This window comes from Astatotilapia calliptera, chromosome 7 (assembly GCF_900246225.1).
Source record: "Astatotilapia calliptera chromosome 7, fAstCal1.2, whole genome shotgun sequence".
Lineage (NCBI taxonomy): Eukaryota > Metazoa > Chordata > Actinopteri > Cichliformes > Cichlidae > Astatotilapia > Astatotilapia calliptera.
This window is the reverse complement of record NC_039308.1, coordinates 2,449,054-2,465,040: the sequence shown is the minus strand read 5'-3', so window position 1 is coordinate 2,465,040 and position 15,987 is coordinate 2,449,054. Positions and strand designations below refer to the sequence as shown.

The 15,987-nt window shown below is 43.0% G+C and overlaps 1 protein-coding gene across 2 annotated transcripts in view; it reads right to left on the bottom strand.

The window, feature by feature from the left end:
• The window catches only part of LOC113025072 (polypeptide N-acetylgalactosaminyltransferase 18-like), a 177,514-nt gene that overhangs the window by 75,120 nt on the left and 86,407 nt on the right, over window positions 1–15,987 (bottom strand). For both annotated transcript variants that reach the window (XM_026172460.1, XM_026172462.1), the window contains exons 2-3: window positions 6,416–6,623; window positions 6,157–6,323 (exon numbers count right to left, since the gene is read on the bottom strand). In XM_026172460.1, coding sequence (XP_026028245.1) covers window positions 6,157–6,323; window positions 6,416–6,623 — 375 coding nt within the window. The remainder of the gene's footprint in view (window positions 1–6,156; window positions 6,324–6,415; window positions 6,624–15,987) is intronic.

The following is a 15,987-nucleotide window of genomic DNA, read 5'->3' as shown; positions in this document are numbered from 1 at the left end:
TCTATTAATCCTTTTAGCAAATTTACACTTTAAAAATAAAATACACATAAAAACAAACAAATAAAAAAATAAATAACTACATATTGCTACAGCTTTTTGTTGTTTTTTACCACCCACGATAACATCCTGTAAAAAATTTCTGCATGACAGAAATTTTGTGTCAAGTTTCATCAGGAAAATTAAACTGCTAAAGGTGGAAACAACAAACTTGAGGGAAAAACACTGTCGAGTACAACTATAGACACGCTAGAGGTGATACGAGCAGCTGTTGATGTGCGACCCAAAATTAAACAAATGACTCTGCTGCAAAATGTGCCAGCTGCACTCCATGTGATAGAAAGAGAGTGAGATACAGTGGGGCAAAAAAGTATTTAGTCAGCCACCGATTGTGCAAGTCCCCCCACTTAAAATGATGACAGAGGTCAGTAATTTGCACCAGAGGTACACTTCAACTGTGAGAGACAGAATGTGAAAAAAAAATCCATGAATCCACATGGTAGGATTTGTAAAGAATTTATTCGTAAATCAGGGTGGAAAATAAGTATTTGGTCACCTCAAACAAGGAAAATCTCTGGCTCTCACAGACCTGTAACGTCTTCTGTAAGAAGCTTTTCTGTCCCCCACTCGTTACCTGTATGAATGGCACCTGTTTGAACTCATCATCTGTATAAAAGACACCTGTCCACAGCCTCAAACAGTCAGACTCCAAACTCCGCCATGGCCAAGACCAAAGAGCTTTCGAAGGACACCAGGAAAAGTATTGTAGACCTGCACCAGACTGGGAAGAGTGAATCTACAATAGGCAAGCAGCTTGGTGTGAAAAAATCAACTGTGGGAGCAATCATCAGCAAATGGAAGACATACAAGACCACTGATAATCTCCCTCGATCTGGGGCTCCACGCAAGATCTCATCCCGTGGGGTCAAAATGATCATGAGAACGGTGAGCAAAGATCCCAGAACCACACGGGGGGACCTGGTGAATGACCTGCAGAGAGCTGGGACCAAAGTAACAAAGGTCACCATCAGTAACACACTACAACGGCAGGGAATCAAATCCCGCAGTGCCAGACGTGTTCCGCTGCTGAAGCCAGTGCATGTCCAGGCCCGTCTGAAGTTTGCCAGAGAGCACATGGATGATACAGCAGAGGATTGGGAGAATGTCATGTGGTCAGATGAAACCAAAGTAGAACGTTTTGGTATAAACTCAACTCGTCGTGTTTGGAGGAAGAAGAATACTGAGTTGCATCCCAAGAACACCATACCTACTGTGAAGCATGGGGGTGGAAACATCATGCTATGGGGCTGTTTTTCTGCCAAGGGGACAGGACGACTGATCCGTGTTAAGGACAGAATGAATGGGGCCATGTATCGTGAGATTTTGAGCCAAAACCTCCTTCCATCAGTGAGAACTTTGAAGATGAAACGAGGCTGGGTCTTCCAACATGACAATGATCCAAAACACACCGCCCGGGCAACAAAGGAGTGGCTCCATAAGAAGCATTTGAAAGTCCTGGAGTGGCCTAGCCAGTCTCCAGACCTCAACCCCATAGAAAATCTGTGGCGGGAGTTGAAAGTCTGTGTTGCTCGGCGACAGCCCCAAAACATCACTGCTCTCGAGAAGATCTGCATGGAGGAATGGGCCAAAATACCAGCTACTGTGTGTGCAAACCTGGTAAAGACCTATAGTAAACGTTTGACCTCTGTTATTGCCAACAAAGGTTATGTTACAAAGTATTGAGTTGTATTTTTGTTATTGACCAAATACTTATTTTCCACCCTGATTTACGAATAAATTCTTTACAAATCCTACCATGTGGATTCATGGATTTTTTTTTCACATTCTGTCTCTCACAGTTGAAGTGTACCTCTGGTGCAAATTACTGACCTCTGTCATCATTTTAGGTGGGGGAACTTGCACAATCGGTGGCTGACTAAATACTTTTTTGCCCCACTGTACATCCCAGGTAGAAATGATTTTTCACCTTTATTATGGGACAATATTGTGCAGCTCCTGTTACAAGGATAAGTCACTTTAGTTATTAAAGTTGTTGAAGAGTTAAACAGCTATGTTGTACTTTTATTTAACACCTCCATTAAAAACACTGCTTGCATTTGACCCTGTGTACCCTGCTGTGGCTCTACTGCTACAGAACAATGCTGCTGCTCCTGGCACCCTGACAGATTCACATTTTTTTAATCATCAGTAACTCATATAACAGAAGGATGCATTTCACCTACCCCTGGTGTAAATGACATTAATGTGAATTCATTCTTTAAATGCTGATAGAGTCTAAACCGTGTCAAAAACTTTGTCTGTCTTATTGTTGCTTTGGATGAACTGAAGCATCCGCTCGTTCTATTAACCGATGTGAAAACTGAACAAACACAACAAAAACTGGAAACTGATACAGTTTCTCTTAGAGTTAAAGTTGTGTCTTTGGAACATACCGCAGCATAAAAGGATGTAAAAACAAAAAAAGAGAAAAAAAGACTTGTAGTGAAGTCCAACACTAAAATATTTGATGGACATTTCAATTTGGACATATTTAGCCATAATATAAACAAGTGCAGAGTATCAGTGAGGAGGAAGAGAGAGCTGTTATGAAAGGGATGAAAACTGGAAAAGTGGCAGGCTCAGACTGCATACCTGTGCAGGTACAGAGATGTTTAAGAGAGACGGCAGCGGACTTTTTAACCAGTCTGTTTAACACAGTCTTGGAGAGTGAAAGGATGGCTGAGGAATGGAGAAGTGTGCTGGTACTGATGTGCAGAGCTGTAGGAACTACAGAAGAATAAAGCTCATGAGAAATATCATTAAGATATGAGAACGAGTTGCTGAAGCAAGGTTAAGAAGAAAAGTGATGATCAGTGAGCTGCAGAGTGAGCTCATGCTGAGAAACAGCACTAATGTTTGGATTCAGTGCTGATGGAGAAGTATAGACAAGCTCTTTGTGAATCTACAGAAGGCATATGATTGGGTGCCAAGAGAGGAACTGTGGTCCTGCATCAGGAAGTCAGGAGTGAAGTATGTGAGGCAGGTGGTGCAGGACGTATGAGGACCGTGTCACGGCGGTGAGCTGTGAGTAGCTGATAGATGGGATGGCGGTGGGGGTGGGATTACATCAGTGATTGGCTCTGAGCCCCTTCTTGTTTGCAGTGGTGATGGACAGACTGACAGATGAGGTCAGGCAGGAGTCTCTGCGGACTCTGGTGAAGCCGAAGGAAGAAGCAGCTATATTGTAAACAATAAAATAGGGAACGATGTTTTGGCTTAATGCTGGAACCGGTCTTCTAACTAATGGGATGTTAGCCATCATCTCCTTCCTCCACTAGAAGGGATTTATGGTTTTATTCTGAACTAGTTTTGAAATTTAACCTTTGGGTTAATTTAATGTTACACAAACCATCCGTGGAGCGACCATATTGCATACACAGCACTTCTGTGGTCAGAGGATTAGTAGATGTGTTTGAGCCCCTGTCAGTCAGAAAATCAGCAGATTTCCTTTTGATCTTATTTCAAGTTGGTAATTAAGCTAATACTCAGCACATGAGGGATATAAGCTGTCATGTTCACATGAATGCTTGCAGACAATATACATCTCCTGTGGCTCAGGAGGCTGTGCAGTTGGGAGGTTGGTGGTTCAGTTCCCATTTGCTCCAGTCTGTGCGCAAAGCTATCACTGTGCAAGATAGTGAAGCCTGAGTTGCTCTCTGATGTGTTCATTGAAGTGCTAATGTTGGATAGAAAGCCACACAGGCACAGGGAGGACATGCTTACTCCACACAGGTTTTAACCAGGAGCCTTCTCCCTGTGAGGGGACACTGCTAAGCAAGACATTAAGAACAACTGCTGCTGTGCCAGCTGTGTAAGTGCAGGCTGGCTCTGAGGAAGCTTGAGGGTTTTATGAAAGTCAAACAGCTGGAAGCCACAAACACAACTTCAGCTCACGTCACATCAAATCTGAAGTGCATCAGGTTCAGTTCAATTTTACTTATACAGCAACAAATCACAACAACGGTCGCCTCAAGGCTCTTTATATTGTAAAGTAGACCCTTCAATAATACAGAGAAAAACCCAACAATCATATGACCCCCTATGAACAAGCACTTTGGCGACAGCGGGAAGGAAAAACTCCCTTTTAACAGGAAGAAACCTCCAGCAGAACCAGGCTCAGGGAGGGGCGGGGCCATCTGCTGTGATTGGTTGGGGTGAATCAGAGATTCAATCATGATTAGCCTCACAGGTCTGTCTGCCTCCGCTGAAACGTGAAACAAGCTTAACCTCCTAAGACCCGAACTCTTCGACAGCATGCATTTTTAATTTCTCTTTGATATTTGGGCTGATTGGGGCCCGATGAATGTAAAAACATTCAAAATTACCAGATTTTTTTTTCCCTTATTTTTGTTTTTAAGAAAAATAAGAGCTACATGAGGATATTCATTTAAAAATTTGATAGAACAGTAGCAGTATAATGTCCTCGTAAGTGGATATCAGGTCCTTGTAGAGCAAAATTGGGTATTTTGGTCTAAATAACCCAAAATGTGATGTCCACATATGTGGGCGCAGGTCCTAGGAGGTTAATGTTAAAGCTAAAAAAGAAGCTTAATGACTGTTTTGTCCACAAAAGGCCGGGCTAATGCCACACGCTGGATGCGTGAGAGCTGAAAACATTAACAGTCCACTCCTCTCACACTGACAGCAGAACAGTGGTTTGTTTTATTTTATGTAGTTTATATATTTTTAGCAGCCTTTAATACTATTTCCTGTAAGCTGTAGACATTCACGACGGCCGTCTACCACGCCACTTCATTTCTACTGTTTTCTGTCTTCTTCTGTTTAGACTTTTCATTTCTGTGCCCACGGTGTAATGATGTAAGCCTTCAGTGTGGCTTTAGCTTTAAATATACTGTTTTATTTCTATCTGTGCATTATTCTCTTCCACCAGACGTGAGACCTCTTGAAAACTAATGATTTATCATTGGAGTCTGTTTACACAGAATAACCCTGCGACTGAGCATCTTTGATCTTACACATATGATGCTGTTACAACCAGCCAAAGAGCTGCTTTGAAGAACTGAAAAATCAATAATTTAATGCATATAAAATCTTAATCTACATACAGAGAAGAGGCCTGTGAAGACCTTTGTTTCTGAAACGTACATATAAATACAGACACACTAATTTATACTCAGAAGATGTGTTTTATTTGCAGATCCCTAGAGGCAGCAATATATTTTTCTTAAAAGCAAGAACTGTATTGGTTCGCAAATGACACGTTGCAGCTTTCTGAATATGGATTTCCTCACTGACCGAGTTTCTGCAGTTTTACACCAAATAAATTCCAGTTCTACATGAAGTAAAAGATCAAGAAGACTTTGATTAGAAACCCCCCCCGGAAAAAAAAGCATCGTTATAGCATTAGAAGAAATACAACTTGGCATGGATCACGACATCTACAGATGACACTGTGATCTGTAGCAAGAGTAGAAGCAAAAGAGCACATGTGTGTGAATGAGACGGAGACGGGTGTAAAGGCGAAGCTGCAAGGAGCAGAGGTAGGGAAGATGGATGAGTTTAAATATCTGGAGTCAACCATCCAAGAGAGAGTGCACAAGAGAGGTGAAGAAGAGAGTCCAGGCAGGGTGGAGTGGGTGGAGATGAATGTCAGGGGTGATTTGTGACAGAAGGATCGCAGCAAGAGTGAAAAGGAAGGTTTACAAGGTTGTAGTGAGACCCGCTCTGAGGTCTGGTTTGGAGATGATGGCACTGACAAAAAGACAGGAGGCCGAGCTGGAGGAGCTAAGATTTCCACTGGGATTAGAAGCGCGTACATCAGAGGGACAGCTCCAGTTCAGCGGTTTGGATACAAAGTTAAAGACACGAGGCTGAGATGGTTTGGACATGTGCAGAGGAGGGTGAGTGGAAATGCTGAAGATGTCAGGCAGGAGGAGGAACGGACGACCTCTAGGGAGGTTCATGGATGTAGTGAGGGAGGACATGCAGAGAGTCGGAGTAAGAGGGGGGAAATCTTAGGGATAGGGTAAGATGGAGGAAGATGATCTAATGCGGTGACCCCTTAAGGAAGCAGAAGAAGATGTGCAAGTAGAACTAGACATGAAAAAAGAAATGCTGAGGAAGGTTTAAGGTTCTTACAGCTGTTGCTGTGGTCATCCACCAGTATGACCTCTTTGAGCAGGTGGGAAGGAGTCCTCTGGATGGCCGTGTGGATGGAGCGCAGCAACACCGACAAGGCCTCGTTGACAAAGATGAAGATGACACTGAGCTGGGGAAGGTCTGATGAGTAGGACATGTTTCTGCATCTGAGGGGAAACGCCAACATTCAGAAGCTTTGTGAGCCAAAATCACATCCTGTTAAATCCTTACAGGAGAACACCACCACACCGACACTCACCCGTCAGGCCGTAAATCTGGAATCGGGCGGGTGAGGGAGATGCGGTCGCTAAGGTAACCGTTGTAGCCATAGTACTTGAACTTCTTGAGGGCAACCCTTCGGCTTTCCGGGCCAAGGTCGTGACCCCAGTGGTTGAAGAGTGAGGAGGCGGGGTCTGAGGCTGCGTCTGACGAGGATGCCGCATCTTCCCCATCCTTCAGAGGAGTTTCTGTGGACAGAGAGAGGGAGCGGTCGATGACTAGGATTATACAGTTAACCCTTTATCACCCAGGTATCACACAGGCTGCCTGGACTTGTTTTGTACCTTGTGAATGCTTTGTGCTTCTGTAATAAACCGAATATGAGCGAAAACCTTCTTTATTTTCAGAAACCATTTGAATTTTTGTCTCTAGTACCAACGGGAACAGAGTTACGCTTTCTCAGGAGAAATGACTATGACCAAGTCTAAGCGCTCCATGTGGTTATCAAACAAAACCTGTTGACTGAGGGCTGAAAGAATCATTTCTGCAGCATCGGGAAAAAGGATGGAACTCAAATGCGATTGAAGAAACAGGGATTTTTATTGTCATTCCAAATAACACCATCAGGCAGCTGCGCAGATCCGTTTCTGCAGAAGTGGAAACACATCCTCTAACGTGCCCCAATGTGACACTATTTGGTTTTCAGATCAGCTCGGACCTCTGCGCCACACATGCACATGGTGGAAAACAGTAACAACCAAAAACATGCTGTAGGCATATTTGGTGGTTTGAAATGATCGATTTAAAAAATATATAGCATGCAAAGAGGCTTTAATGTATTCCGCTTTTCACTGTGCAGGCTGCAGAATTTGGATGCAGCAGTCTGTTGTTTGTCCGAATCACCAAAAGATGGGGATCCTCTGAGAGAATGAAATATTCATGAACTGAGGCCGGCTGGAACTCCTCACTCAGGTGTGAAGGTGTTGAAAACACAGAAAGTATATAAGCAAAAACTTTTTTCAATCCATAAAAACGAACTCAACACCGAGCCACGAGACTCCAGCATGGAAGTCACGATCTTGAATGTGTAATATACACCACAGTGGTTTGAATGCTTGAAGTTAAACTCAAACAAAATAAAAAACAGAAATATGAATTAATTCAATTTTCCAAAAAGATCAAAAAGTATTTGTTTTCTTTTCCCATGACAGCGGTTGACAGTTGCTCAAAGCGCTGTCAACTTTTATAACCTGCTACTCACTTTTTTAAACCCCTTTTCATGGAGCCCACGTACTGTAGCGTTGGGCTGTCACGCTGTAAGACATTTGACATTTGGCAGGACCCACTGTGCTGTGCCAGGTTTGTATTTCACACAAGGTGACAACGTTTAGTACCTCCTGCTCAACAAGGGAAAGTTGGTAAGCTTAAAGTTCTCATCTACAACTTCCAACTGAACACTAAACATCATCACGACTGCAACTGATCACCCAAGAGCTTGTTATGATTGAGGATTCAGGGTGCACCAGTCTGCCGCCGCATTAAAACCTGGTGGTTTTAATTAAATTTGTTTTAAACCAATTTTAAACTAATTAAAACCTGGTGGCCCTCGCCAAAATCCCCCGATCCTAATCGTTTTTTAGCATCGGCACGTGTATTCTTGGACCTGTGGAAGTGGTTGCCGGCAAATTGACGGGGTCGTCCTTGGTTTGCGTGGAAGACAGTGACTCGTCTGCAAACTACTCACGGCAAGAGTGAAAAAGTGTGACACAAACCAGAAACAGATCATTTAGTAAAAGTAAAAGCTCCTTTTTAAATGTTACTTTGAAGGTGAATGTTTTCCACTTTTTTAAGTTTCAAGCAGAAAGTGAATTCAAGTGAAAGTCTGAGCTTTGAGCGTGCTCATTTGAAGCCTGCACATCTTTTATAGATATTGTGTTGCACTGTCTCTTTGCCCCCCAAACTATGTGCGACATTGCCAACTGCACTGGTCTGCATTAAATATTTAATAAGACAATATCCTTTATGTATGGGATAATTTTGTACTGAACTGAAGTCACATATTGGGCAAGTTATCAACACATGACTGAACATGATGCCCAACCAAAGACAAATGTAAAAAAGCCTGAAAAAGAGGAGGGTCACACTCTGCTCCTCATATTTAAAAAAAACAAACAAAACTGCATTGATCAAGATCAGGATAGCATGACAGGTTTATTGGGATTACAAGAATACTATGTAGGAGTGATGGGCAATATGTAGTGATTTGTTATTAAGGTGACATTGAAGACGTCAGTGGATGTAAGCTGAATTTTGAAGGATTGCTAACATCACCCCGCTCTGCACCCCTACTAAGTTTCATCAGAATTGACTAAAACATTTCGAGCTCTCACATTTATCGCATCAAAAACACAACCTTCTCTGTGGAGGTAAAAAGAAAAGGGAAAAACAAATGTCCAACAAGAAATGGTGATACATTTTCAAACACCTGAAAGGTGATAAATTATTCACTTCTATGTTCGTGAAAAAAGCAGAGGTGCAAAAATTGTCCAAGAACTCATTTGAGCTCTTTAGTCACTTTTTCTTTAGAGGAGATGACTAACAAAACACAAACTCCATCACGTGATCGTGACTGGCTCATGTTCTGATGGGGTTTTTTTTAAATACAGGAGTTTTCTCCAGACTGGGATGCTTTTATCACGGGTAATTATGGCACATCACAGTAACATACTCCACAGGTTTAATTTTGGTTTCTGCAGTTTAAGATTTTGACTCCAACCAGCCGACTATCTCTACTTCTATTTTCAGCCCTCAGTGGAGGACTGTGAAGTGCCTCCTTCCTGCAGCAAATGGCTTTTTTTTATTACTTTGAACAGCAGTACTTCCCCCTTTGGTAATAACATACTCAGTGCCCTCGTGGGTGAAATGGCACCTCCCTCCAAGTCCACTCATAGCCTCATAATAAGCACCCTAAAAGCACTACAAATGATTCGGTGTTCCATTTTTCTTGGCCACAAATGCATTCTGAGTCATGCAAAGTTTTTAAGAGTTTTAAGTCACCTCATTTGCAGCCATTTATATTCACTGATGCATTTAGTTAATGCATTGTGCTTTTCAGAACAGACAAAAAAGTAAAAGCTGGAGAGGGGAAAAGAAAGATGGATGGCAGATTGAACCCGTGTGTGTGTACTCTGTGCTCGGGTTGAGAACAGATGAGCAGAAGGAGTGTGCTGTGACCTGCACTGCACTGTGTTAGACAAACCTCATTACTAATTCAGTTGGACCAAGCTACCCTTTACAGCACAGCTGGAGGGCACATCATAGCTCTGTACAAGACGTCAGGGAGAATAAAGTGGGACAATGCTGAGGTTGTGTCCGTGTGCGTATTATACAGTACCAAGTGTAATATTTGTACAAATGATGTAGGTGCAACAGAGACACAGTGCTGACGGCGTGTGACAGTGTAATATTAAAGTCAAATTTAGCGTACTACAAGTGTGGGAATGTGTGTGTGTGTCATTTACTGTGGATTTCCACAGGAAAATCTGAGGGCCAAATATGCTGTTTAAACATGACTGATAAACATCAATGGAACACTTTTTAATCAGAGAACAGCATCAAGTCAGGTAAAGTTCTGGGGTATTGATCTGGTCAGTAACAGAGGGGGTGTTAATCGGTATCAGCTGCTTTGGTGTTCGTGAAATTAACAACAGGAGCTCTAGAGGGGCAACAATGTCACAACCCCCAAAGCAGGAATGGTTTTACTGGTGGAGGCCACTGACATTTTCTCCTCCTCATGTTTACAGAGTCTCACGAGCATGGAGGAGATTCCAGGAGATAGACAGGGCCGTAGAGGGCCCTTAAGCCACCAAAATTATAAACAGAGTCAATGAAGGTGGCAGAGAGCCCAACGCCATCTAGTGGGCCCTGAGCTCATCTGCCATAGAATACCAGAACTAGCAGTTCCACCATTGCCACCCTGTGATTTCCACAAATGAGAGCAGGTTCACCCTGAGCATGTGTGTGGAGAACATTGTGCTGTCTGTAAGTGTGACGGCTTTAGTGATGGATCAGTGATTGCATATCCGCGGAGGGATACACAGGCCTATTCAGGTTTGGCAACGCCACCCTGGCTGCCATTAGGTATCAGGATGAAACCGTTGGACCTGGGCTGGGACGAGAAATATGCTTTAAAATTCAACCGAATTTAAAAATACGTCTGCACTGCTGCAGCAAACAGTGCAACTTTGTCCAGTCGTACCCTTGTGGGGCGTAGGAACTTGGCGCCACATCAATATCTGCTCAGCTACACACAACACAATGCACAAATCCAGAAAAGAATGAGAGTGAGGTAACACAATTTGAAAAGAAAATCAGCATTTATGGCCTTAAAAAGAAGCTTTGGTGATGCAAAGGAGGAAAATGTCATCTACTAATCTAATAAAATGGAATCTAGAAAGAAACAGACAGGAGGAACAAAAAATAATGATGACAAGAGCACAAAACACAGAGGACAAAGAAGTGCTGACAGGATGCTGAGTGAGGTACGAGAGAGTGATGGAGAGGGCGAGAGGCAGAGAAAGTGATGAGGAGAACAAGGATAAAAGGGATGTGACAGAAGGTATTCATCCCCAGGCATCTGTAAACTAGGAAACCCTGAGCTTTGTCTCTCCAGATTGTGGAGAGACACACTTTTATTAGCTCAGACAGACACCATGACACACACACACACTTCCTGCAAACCTGAGGGCATCAGAGCTGGACTCCCTACAACCTAATGGATTAGAAATGAGACGCACTGCTGGGTGACAAAGTGGCTCACCTTGTCCTCCAGTCACTTTATGCAAAATTGACATACGATTGGCTCAGCAGGCTGCACGCTGCAACCGGCTCTCCAGCCTCAGCACAACCTCTGCAATCAGAGCTGAGATCAGCCTCAATCAGGACTGAGAGCAGGACTATTCCAGATTAGAATCACTGTAAACAATGTGCGAATGACTACCAAAAATATAGAATCTCTCTTCTATAAACACTTTTATTTGGACAAGGGGTTGCAAATGTTTGATTTTGTATATTTTGGATGTGAAATCTATTGTTATCCACTTTTACTGAAGCTCGAACGAACAACGTGAATATATATATAGCGGCGGTCTCTAAGAAATGTTCCTTTATTTAAAGTAACAGAAAAATTACATTAAATTAATCAAATATGACAAAACGACATCATTATTAGTAAATCACTGAATATTTGAACCTATGTAGAAGCTTTTTCACGAGTGTGTTTCAATGGCACACTGTGTTACCTAATGCTAATCATCATTTTAAAAGGCTACTTGGTTATTAGAAAACATATTTAGAAACCTGTTATTACATAAAATAATTAGAAAACACATTTGTTTAGCTGAGTGTCTGCAGCATCAACTGTCGTCAGGTCAAAAAAATAACGGTGGTCTAAAACTAATCAGAATATTTCCTCCTGAAGGGTATTCCCTTGACTTAACCGCTCTAACTGCCTCTAATCAGAATAAAAGACAAGCTGTAGGCCCCAATGTAAAACTGTGCAAGAGTTTATAGTCGGGGAATCGGATGCCTCGTAGATCCGTGACAGCCAAACACTGACGTACCTACAGGTGAAAAAGAAGTCTGTGGGAACGCCTGGCTCAGTTCCCTTACTTTATGACCTCAGTAAACACTTTCTGCATCGGTTTATGGGCTCTAGTGCTAGTTTGAAGTCTTAAAACAATACAGCATGATGTCCTGAATGATAAAGAAGGTCATTACCAACCATCCTTCTTCCTCACTGCGTCACATTTAACAAAACAAAACCAACACGATAATAGCAAAACAGACAGCATGAGGCTTCACAACAGGGCCACGAAACTGGAGGATACCAGCGTGGCTGCATCTATCTTGTATAAACAGTCTATAGAGTTCGGAAGAAATACAACAACAACCCATTACTGCTGCTGAACGCCTCCTAAAAGCTGCTTCAGACACATTCTGACAGTTTCTTCATCACCAAAGCTGCTACCGGCATCATTTCTGAAAATACAAAACATAACAACTCCAAAGCACTATTCTGTTTCGATGATCATGTCATGTAAAAATGCGGTGTTCGTTCGGCATGATGGAAAACGCGGCCACCTCCAGCACGCTGCTGTCGCTCAAACACCGGTTGGGTAACAGCACGATCCGTGAGAGCTCACCAGCTGGGCTGTCAGTTGAGGTTTGATTGACAGTCGGCTGGTAGATGAGGAGATGAAGTGCTGGATGGCAGTTTTTTAGAGGGAAGTGGAATTCAGTAAAAGGGCTAAAGAGTTACTAAAACGATTTTAAAGTCTAAACTGAACTGCGAACAAAATCCAGGAATATCACAGCTGCACAAAGTCTGGGTCTGGATCTGTTTGTGCCTTTGGCTGTCAATCTTCCAACCAAACGCCGACTCGCAAACATCCACTGAAGAACGGAGAATAAAATAATCCAGACACAGAAGAAGAATGCTCATAACTAAAGTGATGGAGACGTCTTTGAGGACAGAGTCGCTATTATTAGCACACAAGTACGGGGCCGTTAGCGCGGAGTGGAACTGCTGGAGGGTTGTGATGATGATTCAGAGCTGGATCTTATTTAGGGAGGAATAATTGAATGATGTCACGACAAAAAGGAGATTCAGGATTTGCAGATTGCATCCTATTAGCAATCAGCTGTTATTTTGAGGGAATGAAATGCTTGGAATGCTTGTTTTTCATTCTCTGCGTTAAATCTCAGTGTAAAATCAGCAGCCTTGTGTTCATTCAACCCCATTGACTGTGTGGGATACAAACAGCTTAAACCGACGAAGACCTTAAATGGGACATGAGCCCGATTTGCAAAACACCATGCGTGGATGTAAACCCCCCCAAAAAACACTCAATTAGTCCTCCGCACATCCTCTGTGTACTTTCAAGTTGCTCATCAGCTCTGCTCCGAAACACTGCTGTTTTGCAGGAACCTATCCCAGCAGGCTTTGCGCTTGTAACACAAACATGCGCCCACACACACCCGAGGATTTGAAAGAATTTGTTTTCGTGGAGAGAATCTCATTTGCTCTGCAAGCCCCGCAACATTGTCTCCCCGCGAAAGCTTTTTGTGTTCCAATATTTAAAGAGGCATAAGGGAAAACACAGGCAATTCATTTGCCTTTTGTATTGACTCCAAGTCCCCTTCAAACCACACGACGGCTTCTTTTTCGTATCACAGCGAGAGATGACTCATAAAAAGTGCTTTTTCCATAGCTTGCTATGCGTTTGATTGTGTTGCCAAGAGCATGCTCGCACAAGAGTCATTTGCAAAATGTTGTGTGGCCCCCAGCTGGGGCAAAACGGGAGCCCATCTGCAGATCCCCAAAGTAAAGGGCAACTAGCTTTTCCCCCGAAGTTTCTCGCTGCTTATTATACAACGACACATACTGACAGAGAGAGAGCGTGATGTCTCACAGAGAGAGCGAGAGAGGGAGGGATGGGCGCCTTTGTGCCAGAGTTCACACATGATTAATTTAATCAAGCTGTGAACAGATGGTGATCTCTGTCTTCCTCCTCTCCCCTCAGGTATGAATAATGTGTTTAATGGATCACACCTGGACAAGTCAGATCTGTACTTACAGCGAACTACAGCAGAGTGAGAGGGCGCAGACGCGTTAGCCATTTTTACAAGTGGATTTTGTTGCATTGCTGGCTTCGTACATCTGTTTAGATCGGGGCATTTTTAGCAATCAAACCTCTGTCTCCAGAGGAGAGGGAGGTGTCGCAGACAGAACGATACGCCGCACGATATCTGGCACTTCCTGCGCGAGGAGGAGCAGCCCGGCACTGGAGGAGAACAGCAGTCTCTCAAGCGCAGATGGATTTCAGGAACAACAGTAGTTCAACATTCTGGGAAATACCTGATTGCTTTATTTCCTCAAGTGAGATAAGAAGATCAATAGTAATCTCATGTGTAGTACAGAGCGAAAGCTGGGATAGTGTTCAGTCTAGCTTAGCATAAAGAATGCGGGGGGAAGGAGACAGCACACATATATGTCCAGAGAATTAGAAAAAACAACAGAAATCACCCCAACTACCACAGAGCCTAAAAAGACGAGTTGGAAGTGTTGCTGGAGCTGCTACTTGAAAAACAGATGTGTTGCAGTCATTATGAGCGGTTGGCTGAGCATGTGCTCGCTGTCACTGCATGCTGAAACCTGGGTGTCAGTCTTTATATATGGTGCACATTTCAGTCATACACTTATTTCATGCAATCAGCTACTTCTAACTCTAAAAATCATTTGGAAGGTCTGTATGCAGAACAAGCAAATAATTCACTTCATTGTTTTCTTTCAGGTCCCAAAACTCCAAAGAAAATCGTGAGATGAAGTTCAGTCCTCGAATTAACAGAGTCGTGGTCTAGCAGAGCGCTAGGAGGTCAACGCCAGTTTAAAAGGGTGATTTATATAAAATTCACTGCCATACAGCTTTCTAGAAAGAGGCTGAAAATATTTTTTCACTTAATATTTAATATTAGGAGTTTTGACACTTTCCCACTGGCTTTATTGCTTTTCACCCTAATGCTCATTTTCTGTCATTTGCAGGTATAATCATATAATATATATATATATATATATATATATATATATATATATATATATATATAAAATATCATATAATCATACCCAAACTTGAACCATAATGTATTCAAACATGACCACACAGACACGACAGCTATGTATATTTTGTAAGACTAACACAAGTAGTGCGTGTGTGTGTGTCCACTCTCCTCCTATATCAAACATGGAACATTGTTCACTAACGCAAACATTATACCTGCAGGATTGCACTCTGATGTTTTGTAGCTTGTCGTGCCTCTGACCATAAAATATCTTTTTTAGAGCAAATGCCACAAAGCATGTAATGTGTGGTTTTACCGGTGATGCTACAGAAGAAAAATCTCCCACTGTTAGCTAACTAGCACTGATGTCAGATCCTCATTTTGTGGCTGAAATGTGTCCACTTCAGAGGTCCATGAATGCGCCTCCTTTCACTGTCATGCCATGTTATGCTTCTCAATACCCTTTCTCGCCTGTCACACGCACTCAGGAGGAAGCTGCTCTCATCATCATCATCATCTCAGTCTGGTATTCCATGGCTGATGCCAACTGGGCAGAGCACAGGGCCCACTAGATGACACTGGGCCACCTCTGTGGAGTCTGTATGATGATGGTCAGAGATATTCACACCAGTGACCTGCTGGAGGTCATTCTGTGGCTCTGGCAGTGCTGATCCTGTCCCCCTGAAAAGCAGATACATGTCCTGGGTTAAGGGCCTTCTACGACCCTGTCCAGCACTCCTAGAGTAACTGCCTGTCTGCCTGTAATGGAGACACAACAAACCTTCTGGATTTGCCATCCTGCAGGATTGGGCTACCTATGCAACCTCTGTAGGGTGCAGGTATCGCCTCATGCTACCAGTAGTGACACTGACCCTAAAACTAGAGGGGAAAAAACAGTCATTAAAAAAGAGGAGGGTAACAAACATCAGTGTCATCCAGCTGTAAAGCCATCCCTGTTTTGGGTGTTTCTCATTGTCCTCCTCTGGTGTTCCT